The 18003-nt window shown below is 60.3% G+C and overlaps 8 protein-coding genes across 8 annotated transcripts; 3 read left to right on the top strand and 5 right to left on the bottom strand.

Moving 5' to 3' along the window:
• Nucleotides 1–1426: 1426 nt before the first annotated feature.
• Nucleotides 1427–2874, bottom strand: SPRG_07164 (hypothetical protein; the record flags this gene model as incomplete). Its single annotated transcript, XM_012345959.1, has 1 exon — nt 1427–2874. One exon carries the CDS (start codon nt 2872–2874, stop codon nt 1510–1512), a length of 1365 nt encoding a protein of 454 aa, XP_012201349.1. The 3' UTR covers nt 1427–1509.
• A 943-nt stretch (nt 2875–3817) lies between these two features.
• On the top strand, nt 3818–4903 carry SPRG_07163 (hypothetical protein). The gene is made up of 4 exons (XM_012345958.1): nt 3818–3987; nt 4028–4180; nt 4222–4529; nt 4582–4903. Exons 1-4 carry the CDS (start codon nt 3846–3848, stop codon nt 4807–4809), a joined length of 831 nt encoding a protein of 276 aa, XP_012201348.1. The 5' UTR covers nt 3818–3845; the 3' UTR covers nt 4810–4903.
• Nucleotides 4900–9487, bottom strand: SPRG_07162 (hypothetical protein; the record flags this gene model as incomplete). Its single annotated transcript, XM_012345957.1, has 6 exons — nt 4900–4995; nt 5044–5120; nt 5163–5256; nt 5305–5430; nt 5477–8888; nt 8939–9487. 6 exons carry the CDS (start codon nt 9485–9487, stop codon nt 4925–4927), a joined length of 4329 nt encoding a protein of 1442 aa, XP_012201347.1. The 3' UTR covers nt 4900–4924.
• A 720-nt stretch (nt 9488–10207) lies between these two features.
• Nucleotides 10208–11639, bottom strand: SPRG_07161 (hypothetical protein; the record flags this gene model as incomplete). The annotated part of the gene is made up of 7 exons (XM_012345956.1): nt 11130–11639; nt 11015–11078; nt 10938–10967; nt 10789–10891; nt 10575–10736; nt 10390–10497; nt 10208–10339 (listed from the first exon to the last, which is right to left on the bottom strand). Exons 1-7 carry the CDS (start codon nt 11629–11631, stop codon nt 10208–10210), a joined length of 1101 nt encoding a protein of 366 aa, XP_012201346.1. The 5' UTR covers nt 11632–11639.
• Nucleotides 11640–11948: 309 nt separating this feature from the next.
• Nucleotides 11949–12342, bottom strand: SPRG_07160 (hypothetical protein). The gene has a single exon (XM_012345955.1). The coding sequence runs from the start codon at nt 12306–12308 to the stop codon at nt 11997–11999; it is 312 nt and encodes a 103-aa protein (XP_012201345.1). The 5' UTR covers nt 12309–12342; the 3' UTR covers nt 11949–11996.
• Nucleotides 12343–12969: 627 nt separating this feature from the next.
• On the top strand, nt 12970–15311 carry SPRG_07159 (hypothetical protein; the record flags this gene model as incomplete). Its single annotated transcript, XM_012345954.1, has 7 exons — nt 12970–13383; nt 13434–13524; nt 13572–14351; nt 14408–14885; nt 14930–15009; nt 15056–15187; nt 15232–15311. The coding sequence occupies 7 exons, from the start codon at nt 12970–12972 to the stop codon at nt 15309–15311; spliced, it is 2055 nt and encodes a 684-aa protein (XP_012201344.1).
• A 90-nt stretch (nt 15312–15401) lies between these two features.
• Nucleotides 15402–16149, bottom strand: SPRG_07158 (hypothetical protein). The gene has a single exon (XM_012345953.1). It carries the CDS (start codon nt 16110–16112, stop codon nt 15480–15482), a length of 633 nt encoding a protein of 210 aa, XP_012201343.1. The 5' UTR covers nt 16113–16149; the 3' UTR covers nt 15402–15479.
• A 993-nt stretch (nt 16150–17142) lies between these two features.
• Nucleotides 17143–17962, top strand: SPRG_07157 (hypothetical protein; the record flags this gene model as incomplete). The annotated part of the gene is made up of 2 exons (XM_012345952.1): nt 17143–17903; nt 17953–17962. 2 exons carry the CDS (start codon nt 17143–17145, stop codon nt 17960–17962), a joined length of 771 nt encoding a protein of 256 aa, XP_012201342.1.
• Nucleotides 17963–18003: the final 41 nt, after the last annotated feature.

The raw sequence follows: 18003 nt of genomic DNA, 5'->3' as shown, positions 1-18003 counted from the left end.
TGTTCTTGTCGACACCGCAGAGCTGCGACCCGTCGTACGACACTTGCGACAGCGTTTGATTCGACACGGCTTCCCACTGTCCCTTGCCACTCGCCAGTGCCGATGCCGTCGCGCCCTTGTACAACCGACCGGTGGCGTCGACGCCAAAAAGAGTGCTGCCGCGCACCGCCGCCTGCACAATGTTGCCGTCGACGCTGGTCCACGTGTACGGGATGCCGCCAGGTGTCGTGCGGGTGCAGACGAAGCGACCAGCGTCCGTCGCCTCGCAGAGCGTCGAGCCATCGAATGCAAAGTTGGTTTGCTTCTCAGCACCGTAGTTGAGGTTCACGGTCGCCCACTGCACGTTGCTGACCGAGTTGGTCACCACCATTGTGCCCTGGACGTCGTGCTTGCGCGCATACAAGACGCCGTTGGCGAGGCCAATGTCAGCGTAGTCGCCTGGGATCGCCGACCATGGGATCGGACTCGTCGTCGAGGCCGCACAGGCGAGTTGGTACTGCAGATCGATCGCACAGAGCGTCTTGCCGTCGTATGCCACCTTGAGGTACATCCCTGGCACATGGGTCCATCCATCGGGCACGACACCGCAGGCCAACTTGTTGGCTACGGCGGACGCGGAGAGCGCGCCCAGCGCAAGCAGAGGCAGATGAGAGAGCATGGCTAGAGAGACGCGAAATTGCACAATGCGTCATCGATATGACCGAGTCCCGTAGCATACCAACCGAATTCGAAGGCTAGAAGTGTTGGAGGTTGTTCGATGTAGCAACCACTAAGAGTTCGTGAAGCCAAACATTCCATCAATCAAGGCTTGCTCGTCTCTTGTCTGCTGTTCTTCTTTGCCTGGCCCAAGAGCTCCATATCTCGAAGGCATCGTCCTCGATGTTGTCTCGTGACGTGCCGTTAACCTTTTGTCCTTGCGTGCACCACTCTTTAGCTGCTTCACGCCTCGAAAAAATCTGTGATCAGGTTATTTTGAGAGCTCAAGTCGCAATAAAGTAGTGATGACAAGTGATGCGACTTGGTGTTTTTTAGCAGCTACCGCCAACGACACTGCACCATACGTCAGACGAGAGAGGTTGGTTGTCTACCTCGACTAGCAGCTACGTGGCTCAAGAGGAAAGTCCGTGCCGCGAAGTCGAAGATTCCATCGATTCCGACGCCTTCTGCTGAGAAATCACAATGCTGCACGATAATCACGGGAGGACAGTCAAGAGAATAGGCCATAAGGCTAGCCAGTGACCATCAGACAAGTAATCTATCGAAGGCGAGGACACGGGAAGACTGCACGCTTGTGAATTTACCATAATCGCACTCCCGAGCCCCGCTCCGCAGTATAGTCCACACAGAGCTCTACGGATCCACGCAATTCTGTTGCCTTCCTTTATCAAGCGGCTTGTCGACACCGCGACGCTATCGAGCGGGTGCTCTGGGACAAAAGCCTTGGCTTGGGACATATATTGATTGACATTTACATACTTTAATACGATTCCAACGAGACAGATTGTCTGTTCATGCCTTGGCCGTTGCACTCACAGTGCGCGTGAACAAGCGGTTTGTAGTGTCGATGCCAAAGACGTTGCCGTTGTACGACGTGATGCTTTCCCAGTCGCCGGGCAGCGACTGCCAGCGGAAGACGGGTGCTGGCACCGGGCACTGGCTCGCCCGGGGCTTGTCCTTGGCTTTGTACACGGTCCACTGCGCGTACGCCCCGTCCGACCAGCACTTGGCATGGACAAACGCCACATCAGGGTATACTTTGGTGCCAAAGCAGTTGTTGCAGCGGGCGAGGTACTTGCCCGTGTCGCTCTGGAGCCCAATCTTGCCGTTGCCCGCGTCGACGCACTTCCACTGCGTGAACGCCGTCGATGGGTTGGTGCTGTGCACGAACGCTTCGTCCGGGTACGTCGCCTTGGCGTTCGTGGCGCACCCATTGCAGCGCGCGAGATATTTCCCCGAGTCGGATTGCAGCGCAATTTTGCCGTTGCCGATGTTCTTGACCGTCCACCGACCGCATGCAGCGTCAGCCGCCCACGGATCCGAGACGTGAACGAACGCCGAGTCCGGGTATGCTGCCCCCGGAATGCAACCGCCGCCGCAGCGACCGAGATACTTACCCGTGTCCGACTGCAGCTGAATGACGTCGCCATCCTTGAAGCAGCACTGCGATGGCGCCTTCGCCGATGCAGTTAGCGACCCGGATGTACAGTGCGCCTGGTTGTTCTTGTCGACACCGCAGAGCTGCGACCCGTCGTACGACACTTGCGACAGCGTTTTGTTGGACATGGCTTCCCACTGTCCCTTGCCGCTCGCCAGTGCCGATGCCGTCGCGCCCTTGTACAACCGACCGGTGGCGTCGACGCCAAAAAGAGTGCTGCCACGCACCGCCGCCTGCACAATGTTGCCGTCGACGCTGGTCCACGTGTACGGGATGCCACCAGGTGTCGTGCGGGTGCAGACGAAGCGACCAGCGTCCGTCGCCTCGCAGAGCGTCGAGCCATCGAATGCAAAGTTGGTTTGCTTCTCAGCACCGTAGTTGAGGTTCACGGTCGCCCACTGCACGTTGCTGACCGAGTTGGTCACCACCATCGTGCCCTGGACGTCGTGCTTGCGCGCGTACAGGACGCCGTTGGCGAGGCCAATGTCAGCGAACTCGCCTGGGATCGCCGACCATGGGATCGGACTCGTCGTCGAGGCCGCACAGGCGAGTTGGTACTGCAGATCGATCGCACAGAGCGTCTTGCCGTCGTACGCCACCTTGAGGTAGTCACCCGGCACCTGTGTCCAGCCATCTGGCACGACACCGCAGGCCAACTTGTTGGCTACGACGGACGCGGAGAGCGCGCCCAGCGCAAGCAGAGGCAGATGAGAGAGCATTGAGCTATGAGACGCGAAATTGCACAATGCAACGCGATGTATTCCAGTCGCCAAGCCACACAAAATCCGAAGGTTTGGCTGCGGTGGTTGTGCGACCCTCCAAATCCGAAGGGTTGGTTGCGCGACTCTCCGCACTTAACTACCATGGTGCGAAGAGCCGCATACACAGCAAGAAATGTATCGTCGCCTGGAGTTTCTCTTCGCTTGTTGACAAGAACCCAGAGCTGTATATCAGGACGATTCTCCCGGTCCAAGAATCGACTCCTTGACGACGAGGCTACGTAAGGCGCGGGGATGTTTCGGTTTCGCAAAACATGTAAAGGTCCTCATGCTGCATCCCACCTCGGAAGTTCTCGGTCAGTTCATGAGAACGGCTGCTCAAGAATGCACAATGTCTCTACAACCATAAAGATCGACGCGATCGCAACTGCCTGGTGAGAGGCAGTCGGGTCAATAGTGTTCCAAGGTGCGAGGGTCAAACGAACGCAAAGCATAGAAGTATAGAAGTACAAGGAAGCAGCGCCTCTGTTTGAGCACCCACAATAAGGGGCACAATAAGCCCGCGCCCGCCGACGTTGGTACGGTGACTACTGCAAGATGATGGTCCTACGGACGATCCCAGTGACGTCATGGCGACGCAAAGGGGCCACGCCATGAGTGTCCAGCCAAGCAAAGCAACACGGCGCGCTTTGAACCTCCGCTAGCCGACAGCGCTTGGCACAGGGGTACAAACTATTACTGGCTTGGCATTCCGTGTCCTGAGACTTTGCGCTCCAATGGAACCGTGTGACTCGGTCGCCCGCTGGTTGGAGGCAGCATCGCTGGGCCCTTGCTCGCCATCGGACACGTATCCGAGCAAGTCTACTTTGATCTGCCCGGGCTTGCACGAGGAAGCTGCTCCTTGGTGTTCGGGTGCGGTTTTTTGTTGCGTGTGTTTAGACACTCGCTGCGTGTCGCATATTCCGCCAGCGATGACCAGCGGAGCGACGTATGCTGCGGTCGCGGTCGCGCTGGGTGCTGGCCTCGCTGCCGCCGTCTTCTACCAGCGCACACGACGCCCGGCGCTCGAGGCCATGCCCCACCAAGTGGGCGGCCACGCATGCGAACAGACCAGTACGCCGTCATGGCCTCGTCGCCGCTCACGCCGGCGTAGGCATGAAGCTCTACGATGGCCGCTTGCTCAAGCCTTTCCAGAGCAAGAACCGTGGCGAGCGCGAGTGGGCCTTTTACGTGGTCGCGCAGAACGACGCTGCGCTGCGCCCTTTCCTGCCCGCCTTTGACGGCGACGTCACGCTCTCTGGCCGCCGTACGAGACGTCGACGCGGTCTCTTCTAATGGACGGTGTAGGCTACATCCAGCTCGAGAACCTCTTGCACGGCATGACGCGCCCGTGCGTCATGGACATCAAGATGGGCACCAAGTCATACGAGCCGAACGCGTCGGCGGCCAAGGTCGAGGAAGAGTCCCGCAAGTTTCCGCTGCAAGCGACGGTCGGCTTCCGCCTCCAAGCCATCAAGGTCTACGATGACGTCGCATCGGAGTACACGTCGTATGACAAGTACCATTGCCGCACGTTCCAGACGCTGGACGAGGTGCGTGCTGGGCTTGCGACCTTTTTTGCATCGCCCGAGATCCGTGCGGCAGTTGTACCCCAGGTACGCGCATGTCCAGACATGCATGCTCACACATATATCTGGTGCGCACCAGATTCTGGGCAAACTTGCCGCGCTCCAGACGTACTTTGACTCGAACGCGCGCTACCACTTTATTGCGAGCTCGCTCCTCTTCGTGTACGACGCGGCGGCCCCCGGCACGCGCTGCGACGTGCGTCTCATCGATTTCGCGCACGTTCAAATGGACGTCACAACGCGCGACGACGGCCTCTGCACGGGCTTGCGCAGTCTCACATCGCTCTTCCAGTCGCTTCAAGCTTAGATTCGTCGTGGTGCGACCGATGGAACCCGTGTCTGCGATTACCAAGCAGCCGCTTTGAAGAATTAACACAAAAAGCAATGACGTTGCAGGGTTCGAAGTGAGCGCTTTTGAATGCCTACGTCGTGCGCGCAGCGTAGGCTGCAATCTTGAGCTGGAGGAGCCGTGCCATCTCGGCGATTTCGGCGGCTACGCCACTTATGACTCTGCCACCTGGCGCCGTATCGACGACTGTACCTTCCGTGTCGGCCGTATTGACGGCAACGACGTCGGCGAAGAGGTCGACAGTGGCGCCGACCTGCGCATGCAAGTCCCTACAAGGAGTCGTGACAAATATGGATTCCAGTTGGACATACTGAAGCACGTCGTTGAATGGTGGTGCGCCGTCAGCGCTCACAAAGACCTTGCTGGTCGAGGCCTCCGCGCCGTGGCGAAGGGTGGGAGGTCCCTCTAAACACAAGTCTTCTACCTTGGTCCACATGATAAGTTGAAGTGTACCGAGAAGATCATGGTGGCCATGAACGAAATGACTCAGTGATGCGTTCATGAGGTCGATGCTTTCGCTGGACGACATCACCGATGCGTGGCTTGGAGTTCGAGGTGACGCGCCAGCATCATCCAGGCCTAGTCGAGTGCTGTGATGACTGACGTTCAAAGGAGGACAAGAAACCGAGATCATGTCCATGCACAAAGTGACTGAGCGAGACGTTGGTGAGGTCGATGCTGCTGCTGCTGGAGGACGTCACGGCGGCTCGTACGGATGGCGCTGGGTCGCCTGTCACCGCGGCGCATGTTTTGGGCGACAACGGACGGTGCCCGGCGACAAACGTGCTCAGGGACATGTTGACGGGGATCTCGATGCTTGCTGCTACAGTGTCGGTCGGCTGGTACCCAGAGGTAAACTCACTCAAAGAGATGTTGCCGAGGTTCAGACTTGAGCTCGTCTCGACACTGCGGCGGTTGTAGCCTGCCGTGAACGCACTGAAGGACGATGTCGTTGGGTCGAGGCTCTGAGAGACCCGCGGTGACGCGGTCCTCGGTGCGTGGCCCGCGACAAATGTACTCAGCGATACGTCGCATACGTCCATGCTCGCCGAGACGGCTGTCGGCACGGCGTCATAGCCCGTGACGTAGCGACTGAGAGACGACGTCACGTCCATGCTATCACAGACACTTGGCTGCACCGAGGGCCCAATGTCTTGGTGGTACCCTGCCGTGAAGACACTGAGCGACACGTTCGTCGGCGTTGTGTCTACGCTTGTCGCTGGGGTCGCGTCTCGGCGGATGACCGGTGACGCGGCGTGATACCCGGTTGTAAACGTGCTCAAGGACACGTTACTTGGCGTCAAATCAACGCTGGCTGTCATGGCCATCGCGTCACCGTCCAGAAACCGACTCAACGACACATTGACGGGCGTGGCATCCATGCTCTGCGACGTTTCTACTGGCGGTGGCGTGGGCTCGGCCTGCAGCTTGTGGCCCGCAATGAATTGGCTCAACGACACGTCTGTCGATGTCATATCAAGGCTGATCGAGACACGAGGCACCATCGGTGGCGGCGGACTGGGGAGTGGAACCACCTTGACATCGACTGAGTGGACGTCGAGCGACTGCATGACGACGGTGCTACTGTCGACGTCGGTCGTCACCCGTCCGAGACCACCGCCGTGGACTTCGGCGCGGTAGCCAGCGGTGAAGGTATCATTCTCGTACTCGGGCTTGCGCTGCTTGAGAATGCCGAGTTGCCCGAGCTTGGACTGCATCTCAGCAACAGCGAGGGCAGTCTCTCGCTGCATTTTGCGCTTCGAGTGCAGCTCCCGCGCGTGGTCCAGTGTCGTGGCCGCCGTCGCCACTGCTAGAATCTCAGCGATCCCAGCGTCCGACGCACTCGAGCGCTTGATCGGAACGTCAACCGACTGAAGCGCTCCGCTCGACTGCTTGATGTACAGCGTTTCGGTCTCGATCCCGCCATTGTCGTCGTCACCGTCGTCGTCGTCGCTGGCGTCCGAGTCGGAGGGCGACTCGACGGCTGCGATGCTGTCGACGACCCCGGCGGCGCCCCACTTGCCTCGAGGCTCGACGACAAAGGGCGATGGAGCCGAGGACAGCGGCTTGATCGTGCGCGCCCAGTCAGGAACCCGGTCGAGAGGCGGCGCGTCGGCGGTCTTGGGCGGTGTGAGCTCGACGGGCGGCAGCGGCGGCCCCCGCGTTTTCATCCAGTCTTCCATCGGGAGCGGTGCCAATGGACCCGGCACGACTTGCTTGCCGTCTTGCCACGACTTGGTGACGATCTGGATCTCCGGTGACGTCGTCTTGGGTGTCACGTCGGTCGCAACCGTTGTCTCGGGGCTGAATTCGACTCGTGCAGGTGGTGCCGCAACGAGCGCAATGGGCGGTGTCGTCCGCACTGGCACTGGCGGTGCGGGCGGCGGCATCGCGAAAACACTTGGCATGACGGGCGGTGCGTCGGCGACGGTCATTGCTGGGGCCGTGACGAGAGGCAACTGTGCCTTGTAGCGTGCTTGGAGGTCTTCCGAGAGACGCCACACAAAGATACAACCATCGGCGCTCGTCGAGATGAGGCGGCGTCCGTCCAATGTAAAGAGAACGCCCGTGACAGCATCGCCGTGGCCTGCTGCCTTGGTCAGGACGTCGCCCGTCGCATAGTCAACGATGTAGACGGTCTTGTCGGTCGCCCCCGAGAGCGCGACCAGTGACGGTCCGGGCGTCACGCCAATGTGGTGGTGTTCGCCGAGCGGGTAGGACGCGACGTGTTTGTTGCTGACGAGCGTATGGACGTCGATGCGGGCGTGCACGGCGGAGAGAATGTGATCGTTGCCAAGGACGACGACGTCGTGGAGACGGCCGCCGGCGACCGCCATCGAGTTGTAGCGAAAGACCCGGTCGTCTGTCACCTGTGTGAACACGATCGCATGGTCGGCGCCGCCGGACACGATGCGCTTGCCGTCGTCCGAGAAGCGCACGCAGTGCACGCCGCCCGAGTGGTTTTCAAGCGTCTTGAGAAGCTCGCCCGTCGGCGCGTAGACGTGCAGGAGCCGATCGCGGCCGCCCGACGCCAAGTGCCCATGCGGGCCATACGCGATCGAGAGGACAGCGCTGGCATGCGGCGTCGGCAGTACCACCGGTCGCTTGAGTGGCCACTGCAAGTCGATGCGGTGAATCCGTCCATGCTTGTCCCCGACTGCGATCTTGGATGCTTCCGAGACCGCGAGACACTGCAGCCCGGCGTCCGGCGTCGCGTCGGCCGAGTCCCGGGGCGTGTGAACATCGGGCACCGTCTCGGAGGCGACCGACGCTTCAGTGACGACAACGGACGCGAGGAGGTCGCTGCTGTGAGCGTGGCACCACGGCTGCGGGAATTTGTGCTTTTTGGTGTACTCGAGGTGCCACAACCGCAGCGTGTGGTCGTCCGAGACGGTCGCAAACGTGCCGTCAGGGATCGGGTACGTTGCCGACGGTGCGGGGGGCGCCCACTGGGCGCGCTGCCGGGCGTCGAGGCCTGTGACGGCACCGATCGCGACCACGCCGTTGATCGGGCCGCTGTGGAAGAGGAAGGCGCGCGTCACGGTCCGCGTCGGAATCTCGAGCAGCAGAAGCGCACGGTCAGCATACAGCACCGCAATGTGGGCGCCGGTCACCCGCACCGCGACGACGGCGGGAAAGGTCGTCGGCGTCGGTGGCAGGAGGAGGTGGTCGCCGAGCGGCGTCGTGCTGCAGTGGGCTGGGAACGGCAGTGTCATCTTGTACTCGAGCGTGCTCGGATCAAAGAGTCGGACGATCGAGGATGCGCCGCCGACCGCCACAAACTCGGTGGTCACCGAGACGGCAAAGCCTTTACCGGCTTCGATGGACACGAGCCGCTCCATGGTTGTGTCGCCAAAGCAGCACAGAAACCCACAGCGCGTGACGCAAAACGTCTTGGCCTCGCTGCAGCTGACGCCCACAAAGGCAGCGTCGGCCAAGCGGGACATGGTCGCCGGCGTCGGCCGCAGCTCCGCGAGGCCATCCGGGAGGAGCTGACCGCTCGTGTCGAGCCGGTCGTTGCTATCGAGGCGCCAAAACTATGTCCATGTAGCATGGGCGTCGATGGTGTGCGGAGCGACGCGCGTACCTGAACGTGGCCGTCGCCGACCGAGACGAACGCGCGCCCGCCGACGCTGAAGTCGAGCCCGTGGATCTTGGTGGAGAGAAGTGCCGCACCGAGCAGCGTCTGCGTCGCCGTGTCCCATGCGTACAGCATCTTGTCGTGGACGAGGCCGGCCGAGACGAGGAGGCGACCGTCGGTGCTCATGGCCACCGCTGCGACGCCATGCGTGTGGCGCTTGAGGTCGGCGCGCAGCTGCCCGGTGCCAACGTCCCAAACGGTGATGGACGGCGCGTGGCCTTTCTCGGCGATCGCGAGGAGACTGCCATCGCCCGAGAAGGCGAGCGCCGACACGGGCTTCTCGACGCGGTAGTAGCGCGTCTGCTTGTCCCGGCGAAAGTTGTACATGACGACGACGCAGCCGGCCGCGTACGCGATCTCGCCACTCGCGCTGCTCACGCTCATGCTCGCGTTGCCATGCGCGGTCGTGCCCAGCACGCGCTCGAGCGTGAGCTTGGACCGTCCGCTCGCCATCAAGATCGCGTTGGGTGTTTCAAGACAATACGACATCTGCATTACAATTGGACCGTCAACCAAGGAACGACTGGCAACACACAACTTGAACGCACGCTGGTCACCTGGGCAGCCACGACAGGCGCCAACGACGTGTGCCATGATCTACTAGTAGGGCAACGGGTAGAGACGATGACAGAGAAATGCACGTTGACAGGGTGCATACAGTCGATGCACATGCGTTATCGACGCCCATTGCGTCACATGTGGTAGCCCTTGAACGACGACCGACAAGTCTGCCGGGCCTTCGTCGTCGCCGCATCAGTCGCTTCCACCGCCAAATTGCCGAAGCGAAATGTTTGATGCTCGTGCGAAAAGCGGCCCTCAATGGTCCAAGGGAATAACTTAAGTACCAAGCGTGGCGCTGCGGACACCTCCACAGACACGGAATTCGGACGACACGAAAGGGCAAATGAGACACCTCATCCAAAATCAGCAAGGGCGCACTTATTCACTACTGATGTTGATTCTCTCATTGAAAGGCTAGGGGCTACTTGTAAAAACCAGCGGATATGGTTCAAGTGGTAACATCACTCTCAACAGAGATCTGCCCCCGACGCAAAACCACTGCGGGCATGCCAAGCTCATGCTTGCTGCGATACACTGCCTCGTGCAGCGTCTGCTCGTCCTACCTCGAGTCCACTAATTCTACGGAGCCCCGATCCTTTCGGCCCCTTGTCCAGCGGCGCATTTGACCCATTTCACGTTTCGTATATCCTCTAGTTAGAGTCCCGTGGGGAGCAGTTGGTACGAATTGGGTTCGCCGGGTGTCCATGTGCACGGATCGTTGCGCTTGCCGACCTTGCTCTTTTGGTCAGCAAACTGGGCCTTGTAAAAAGCAATCATGTCTTCGACCTACGTCGCAAATTGACCACAGTACAAAAGACTTCATGTCGGCAACGTACGTTGGCAGCATATTCCACCAGAAGTGCATCAACGTCGGCCACGTGCGCCGGGTCGTACGTCTGAAACAACTGGAGAAGCCGCGATCGCTGGTTCACTTTGTATTGGATCTACCCACACACACACACTAGATGAATATCATCTACATGTACATGGTCGTCGGCGACAGAAGCGTCGGCGAACGCACTTGGAGGTCGTCCCAGATCTCGTCGTTGGTCTTGCCACCGTACGACAGCAGCGTATCGACCGAATCGACGGCCGCCATGTCGTACTGCTGGAGGAATACAACGACCTTGTCGCGGAAGCTCTTGCGCTTGTTGTACAGCGCGTCCTTTTGTCGCGCCAGCACCTGCATCATAGTACGCGGCATCATCCACCATGTCCACGTCGACTCTCATTACCTCGTGATTGACTTCATCCATAAAATAGTCCTCGCCCGTATCCAAGCAGCGCGCCGGGAAGGACATGGTCGTTGCTTGAAGCGGGGCCGCGTCAGGCTCCAACCTACATCGTATAAGTCAACAACGTGTTGCGGTAGCTGCCCATGTACGGCTGCGTCGCATCGCGGGACAGCTTGACTCTAGAAATGGTGGTTTGAGGGTTAGGGTGGGGCTAGGGGTCGCGTACTTTTGCAACAACTCGACGAGCGTCGTCTTCTTGGGGAGACGAAAGCCATGCGCGGGGGCGCCCGCTAGAGTATCCATGAATAAGGTGATGGATCAGTTGTGACCGCATGTCGTACATGGCTTGGGTGGCGATGTCTCGGGCCAGACGTCGGGGCCGCGGATGCTGTCCATCTTCGTCGCACTGGAGGGTTTGTGATTCTTGGCGCTGCGCACGCGGAGTTTGGACGGCACAAGTGACGAGAGCGACGAGAGCGCGAGGCGCTTCCGCAACGCCGCCGCCGTCGCAAAGCGCGACTTGTGATCCTCGAGGTCGTTGTTGCCGCTGCAGTACTTGGGTACCGCCATTTGGTTTGGGTGCTCGTCGTCGTCCGGATCACTGGACCGCGACTCTTTCAAGTAATAGACGCGGTAGCAATCGACGAGCTCGGCTTCGAGGCCGTCATAGTGCTTGAGCAGCGTCGCCGCCGTGCCAATCTGGGATGGCTCGTACAAGGTTAAGATATCTTCCAGCTCGAGCCGAAGCCGCTCGTACTCGGCCGCCGAGAGCTTGGGCTCGTTGGCCTTGGACGGACGCTTGAACGACGCCTTGAGGTCCGCAAAGTTCTTTTGGAGGCCCATTTCGCAAATGCTGTAGCGTAAAAGGGCGGGAAATCTCGAAGGTTAACGAGGGTTTCGAGAAAAGAAGGACAGGCGACCTCCCGCGGTGTCGACGCTCCTTCAAGCGCGTCAACGATGGAGTTCTGACACTCTCACTAAACCTGCACATATTCATTCGTACCAAGATCGAGCTCAGGCGACGAGGGTCCTTGAATAGCGTCTACCAAGATGCAACGCTCCGAGCTTGAACCGTCGTGTTGACGATGTACATCAATGATGATGTACGTAGGTTGTGTGTACCAAAAGGGCTGTATAGAGTGGGTGGGCCGTGCGGTAAAGTCGACAAAGTAGCCAAATTCGTATATTGAACAATCGCAATTTCACATCTAGGCGGACGGCGCGAACCGCGGGCTCTCAAAGTCCATGGCCATAATGTCGGCGGCGATTTCGCGGATCTTGACAAGCACCTTTTGGTGCTCGGGGTGCTCGGCGTAGCCCGGAAGCATGTCCCGGCCCGTGAGGCGCACGATGAGCATGTGCGTAAAGCCTTTGGCGCGGTTGATGGTAAAGTCCTGGCCGTAAGCGAGGTCGACGACGCCCGGGATCTTGTCGCGCATCGCGACGAGCCCAGCGCCGATGTCGGCGATCGCGGCTTCGGACGCGTCCTCCTTCCACTTGAACAAGACGACGTGCTCCATTGCGGCAAGATGCAAACTGAGGCGCACGTCGCTGTCGCCATCCTGCCGGTAATTGGGACACTTTCCGCAGGATTGGTGCCGCGTATCCGGACGGGCATCCTACAGATGATGATGGGAAGCTTGTCGGGCATGCTGCGTGTTGGGTGCGCTGGCGTCAAAGGAAGCAGTCGCGACTCGCTGAAAGACATGTACCACCAAGGGCGACGTGCTCAAAGATGCACAACTGCATCGATGCCCGGCTCGTGTTGGCATGGCAATGAGCCGCAGGCGCATTCTTCCATGGCCTCGTCGCAAGGCTGTATAATGCATTTCCTTGGCTGTACCGCCAAGTGCAAGCGTAGCAGCGTCGTCGCCGCACTCTCTGCGCCGTCCTTCGCACACGACAACCGTTGGTCGCTGCTAGCATGGAGCACGGAGCAGCCGTTAGCGGAGGTCCAGCTCGCAGCAACAGAGTGCAGAGCTCAATCGGTCGCTTGCACCCGTGCAGCTTGGCGTTCGGTGCCCTCGTCACACTCCCTGCGGCTTGCGGTCGAGGAAAGATCTGCTCGCGATCTTTCGCCCAATGGCCTTCCGCCGTTGCCACATTTTAATCTTCCCACAAAGCCATACAAAAACCGAGTCGATGCGACGGCCGTTGTATTAAAATAGCGTGGCGGCCATCATGGGCCGCATCAGCACGAGTCCGCGCCGGGCCATGGACGAGCACCTCCTCGACATCGCGGCCCTCGAAGTTCGCTTCCGCACTAGCGTCGCAACGGGTCTCTTGTCCGGGTACCTTGCCGAGCTCCAGGCGAGCCTGTCCCACTCGCCAAACCTGCTGCCGACGGACGCGGACGCGGGCCATGGCGCGATCCACGAGCTCGTGGCCGTGGTCCGCGACGGCAACTGGATCCACACGCGCGCCGAGAACCTCGTGCCCGGCGACGTCGTGACCATCAAGGCGGGGCAGTGCGTCCCTGCCGACATCCGTCTCGTCGAGGCCGAGGATCTCTGGGTCTCGCACGACGCACTCAACGGCGACGCGTCTCTCTTGCCACGCGTGGCCAGCGTGGCCTCGGTGTTTGACTCGCCAGGCGTGAGCCTTCCATACATGCAAGCGCCCAACATGCTCTTCTATGGCACGAGCGTGACGCAGGGCAGCGGAAGGGCATCGTCGTCCGCATCGGCGCCGAGACTGTCCTTGGCGTCATCTCGCACACTGTTCTGAGTCAGGAAGGTTGCCGCCCGCTAACGACGAATGCCAAGCTGCTCGACGACATAAAGAGCCTCGGCGTCGCGTCCAAGCACGACCCGTCGCTGCCGTCTGCGCTCCCAACGTCTCGGCGGTCGTCGTCGCCCACAAGTGCGTGATTGCGCGGACCGTCGTGACCATCTCGTTCGGGACGAACCTGCCGGCGCTCGTGACGGCCACCGACGCCGGGCTCACGCTCTCGGAGAGCACGGCCGACGACACGGAGGCCGCGGTCGCCGCGTACCTTCTCTCGACCTTCAAGGCCAACGCCGATGCGAGCGCGATGGTCCGCGCGCTCGCCGCCTGCCGCCACTCGCCCGACGAGCTCTCGCGCGACCAAGCAGCGATCAGTCGCTTCTGCGATCGGTTCCACGACCCCGCGACGTCGCGCTTCTCGGCGTCGACGGCGGGCTCCGTGAGCGGCTGCGCCGTGTACGTGCACTTCGACCGCGAGTGCAGCGCCCACATTGTGGTGCTCTTGGGGCCCGCGCGCGAAGTCCTCTCTCGCTGCGGCAAGGTCCGCAAGGCCAACGCCGAGCTCTTGCCGCTCGACACGACCGATCTCCAGAACGTCTCGGCGATGGTCGAGGGCCTCGAGAGCAAGGGCGAGGTTGTCGTCGGCGTCGCAGAGCTCTACCTCGACCCGGCAATGTACCCGGTCGGCTGCACGTTTGACATTGCCAACATGGACTTCCCGACCGAAAACATGGTCTACCTCGGTGCGCTCGGCCTCGTCGACCATGCGCAGCCCGACCTCGTGACTTTGGCGTCGCACTGCCAAGCCGTCGACGTCAACTTGTACATCGTCACGGGTGCATTGATGACGAGTGACTGTATGCGGCGTGTTACCTCACGCTCCGATTCGTAGAGCCTGTCCGGGACGTCGTCTATAGCCCCATGGTCCGGCCCTGTCGCACGTCGTCGGACGAGCTTGATGTCAGCGGCGCATCGTCGCCGCGCCGCGTGGCGTCCTCTGGGCGGTTCGCGTCCATTTCGCGGGTCAAGATGACGATCAAGGACGTCGCCAGTGATAAGAGCTACTCGCTCTCCCCCAAAGTTGTGGATGCGAGTGCGATTTCGATCGCCAACACGTTTACCGAGTGGAAGCTGCTGCTGCTCGAGCACCCGTGCGTGGTCATCGAGGGTGGGTCGCCGAGCCAGATTGACCTGCTCGTCGAGACACTTCAGGACCTCGGCGAGGTCGTCGCACTGATCGCCGGCGGCAATGCGAACGCGCTCTCGCTCTTGAATGCAGACGTGGGCTTTGCGATCCCGACCGAGAGCACCTTTGTCGACTTGAGTGAAGAAGCGGCCGACTTTGTACTTGGCTACTCGGACGCTCCGTGGTACGACTGGACGCTGCACGGTCCACTTGTGATGCTCGCGATAGCTGTGACGCGGTGCGCGTCGTGCAAGCTGCCAAGCAGCAACCGACGGTCTCGCCTATCGTCGCCGACGCGAGTCTGGCCGGTACCTCCTCGAACGCATGACTTGACCACTAACGACATGGAGGTAGACGAGACAGAAGACAGCGCGCGTGGCGAGGCCAAGACGGCCGTGACCAACTTGTTTCGCGATGCCATTGTCGTCGGAAAGCTCCTCCAGCTCTCGGACGATGACCTGCACGAAGCCTTTGCCGCCGCCATGGGTACAATCCCTGCACTTCGTATTGGTAAACTGAAATGTCTCTAGGTGGCCCGCCCCCTGCTCCGTTTGCGGTCAACTCCTTTATGACGTCGATGCTCACGTCGATGGCAGCTCTCAAGCCATAATCATCGCATTTCCATGTCATGCTGTCGACGACATGGCATTGCTTTAGTGTTGCATGTGCAAGCGAGGTCGTTGGGTGCGTCCGGTTGGGTGGAGAAGGCAGGCTCGATCCTGGGAACATGAGCTAGAGATGGTACCGCGTTAAGGATCACGTATGTATTTTCAGAGGGCTAGACGAAGAGCCGCCACCACGCTTTTGGTGCTTCGGCAGACGCCGTCTTTGGGCACTGGAAGGAGAGGCTGCGATAGGCGTCGGCGTCGTCCCGCTTGCGCTTCTTGTGCGGCTCGGTGTCGACGGACCGAGGAACAAAGTCGATGTCGAAGGGATTTGTAAACAAACTCGGCGGCGGGACATACGTGGCGCAGGCTGGCTCGCTCTCGACCTCATGGAAGGTCGGTGTCCATTGCGCCACGTAGGCTGCCTTGGCTTGTGCGCGCACTTGGGCCGGGCTCCAGCGCTCCTTGCCCGGCTCGCGACGGCGAGGACTCGGGTCGTCGCCCAAGGCGCGGGCGACGAGGCGGTCGCCTCGGCTGCGATCCGCTAATGCCCGCAGCTCGGCGATATACGCAGCCTCGGCTGCTGGCGGCGAAGAGGCGCCGTAGACGAGCAAGCACTTGCTGCGAAATGAGAGGCGGCGCGGGCGTGGCTTGGGGCTCGTGACGAGGTCGACGTGGCGGCTGTCGGTGACGACCGCGCCGGCAAAGCCGATGCCAATGTCCTCATCGGGCAGGACGCCGTCGACGAAGGCTATTGCGTAGCTTCGCACGGACGTGGTGGCGGCGAAGGTCACGGCCTTGGTCATGCTGCAATACCGATGCGTGTGACTGCTGCTGCCGGAAACTTCCAGTCGTATGCTGCATGGATTGGTCAATCGAATCCAATCCACTGCCGACGTTGCAATAGGCGAGCTTGGATTGGCTCGATATTAGCGAATCAAATGCAGCGTGGACTGGCTCGGCAACACCGTGCTGCGATTGGCGCAAATAGACTTGTAAAAGACCAATCACATGCACGCAGAATAATTTGCAACACATTCAAGCGACGGCGTGGTGCCACGTCAGGTATGGTCGTGATTGTTTGGGTCCGTGTCTCGTCCCAGAAAGAAGTGACAAAGCTGGGTTAGTGATGTTCAAATTGACTCGAGTCGATTGAAGAGCAGACTACTGTATATACTACCTAAATTCACCGAGTCAATGCGACTCGACTCAGGCAGCTTTGATTCCCAAGTGGCCCTTTGCGCGGTTGTTCGCAGCTGGCTTCGTCTTTTGGCCCCCTCCGACCGAGGTACCGGCACTAGAAGCCTCGCTCAAATGCATTTTTGTTGATATCAAGGGTTGTTGACGTCCACGCAAAGATTCCATCTTTTCCAAAACAGCGAGACGTCGCCAAAGCGCTCATTGGGACATGCAGTGTACATGCGAGGAGCCATCTCGCGACGTGAGCAGTTCACGCAAGCATTCCTAGCTTTTGATAGCCATCGTCCTTGTGGAGGCACTCCGTCCTAGTGATAGGCTGCAAGAGAGCACCCCAGCACACGAGTTGCTCTTTACTGTCGTACTGCACGACACCACAACCCCTCGACACGGTTGCATAGTTCAACTCACAAACCATACGACACATACACACACTCGACATCTGTACTGACTCGGTACAGACGTCGTTGACATCTGTGAAGTTGACGAACACGCGATCGGCTTTTGCTGGCGTCACTATCAAGTGGATTGCCTGCGACACGGCAGCAGCCCACCACACATTACCCCACATGGCGCCAAACGAGGCTTTTCAGCTTAAACTATCTCACTCTCGAGGGCTCATTTCCCATTTTGACTCGCATGCAGCACACCAACTGCAGTGGGGCAGACGACCTGCTCGCCCAGGGCACGGCCGCCTACCACAACAAGATCAAAGCCGCGGTTGGCGATGTCTTGCCGCCGCTCGACATCCGCTTCACGGACCTCGCGCTCTCGGCCGACGTTCCGTTCATGACGCGCCAAGAGCTGCCAACGCTCGTGAGCGACGTCACCTCGATGGTGCGTGGCCTCTGCCAGCCGTCGCGGACCGTGCGCAAGGACATTCTGCACCCGATGACGGGTGCGCTCACGCCGGGGACCATGACGCTCGTGCTCGGCCAGCCCCGGTCGGGCAAGTCGTCGTTCCTCAAGCTATTGAGCGGTCAGGTGAAGGCCACCAAGAGCCTTCGCATTGACGGGCAGCTGACGTACAATGGTGTCTCGGACATGCCACACTTGGCGCGCTGGACGTCGTACGTGGCGCAGCGCGACGTGCACTACCCGACACTCACGGTGCGCGAGACGCTCTCGTTTGCTTCGCGCTGCGTCACGAGTCGCGAGCAGTTGTCGGCGGTGCCTCCGCACGCGACACCGCTCTTGGCGTCCATCGAAGCGGCGGCGCCAGACCTCGTGGAGCGCCAATTGGGCCTCGACCACTGCAAGGACACGGTCGTCGGCAACAGTATGCTTCGCGGCGTCTCGGGCGGCGAGCGCAAGCGTGTGACCATGGGCGAGATGGAGTTTGGCTTCAAGCGCGCGTCGTTCCTCGACGAGATCAGCACCGGCCTCGACGCGGCTGCCACGTTTGATATCGTGTCGGCCCAGAAAAGCCTCGCGGGCTCGCTTCAAAAGACCGTGGTGATCGCGCTCCTCCAGCCGGCGCAAGACGTCTACGATCTCTTT

The sequence above is a fragment of the Saprolegnia parasitica genome (assembly GCF_000151545.1).
Source record: "Saprolegnia parasitica CBS 223.65 unplaced genomic scaffold supercont2.26, whole genome shotgun sequence".
Taxonomy (NCBI): Eukaryota; Oomycota; class Saprolegniomycetes; order Saprolegniales; family Saprolegniaceae; genus Saprolegnia; species Saprolegnia parasitica.
This window is presented reverse-complemented; position numbering and strand designations above follow the sequence as displayed.

Excerpts from the sequence above, each read along its gene's own strand:
- SPRG_07163 (XM_012345958.1), top strand. The coding sequence starts at position 3,846 with ATGACCAGCGGAGCGACGTATGCTGCGGTCGCGGTCGCGCTGGGTGCT. Across the intron at positions 3,988-4,027 it reads CCACGCATGCGAACAGACCA|GCATGAAGCTCTACGATGGC; the intron begins GTACGCCGTCAT and ends ACGCCGGCGTAG. Across the intron at positions 4,181-4,221 it reads CGTCACGCTCTCTGGCCGCC|GCTACATCCAGCTCGAGAAC; the intron begins GTACGAGACGTC and ends TGGACGGTGTAG.
- SPRG_07158 (XM_012345953.1), bottom strand. The coding sequence starts at position 16,112 with ATGACCAAGGCCGTGACCTTCGCCGCCACCACGTCCGTGCGAAGCTAC.
- SPRG_07160 (XM_012345955.1), bottom strand. The coding sequence starts at position 12,308 with ATGGAGCACGTCGTCTTGTTCAAGTGGAAGGAGGACGCGTCCGAAGCC.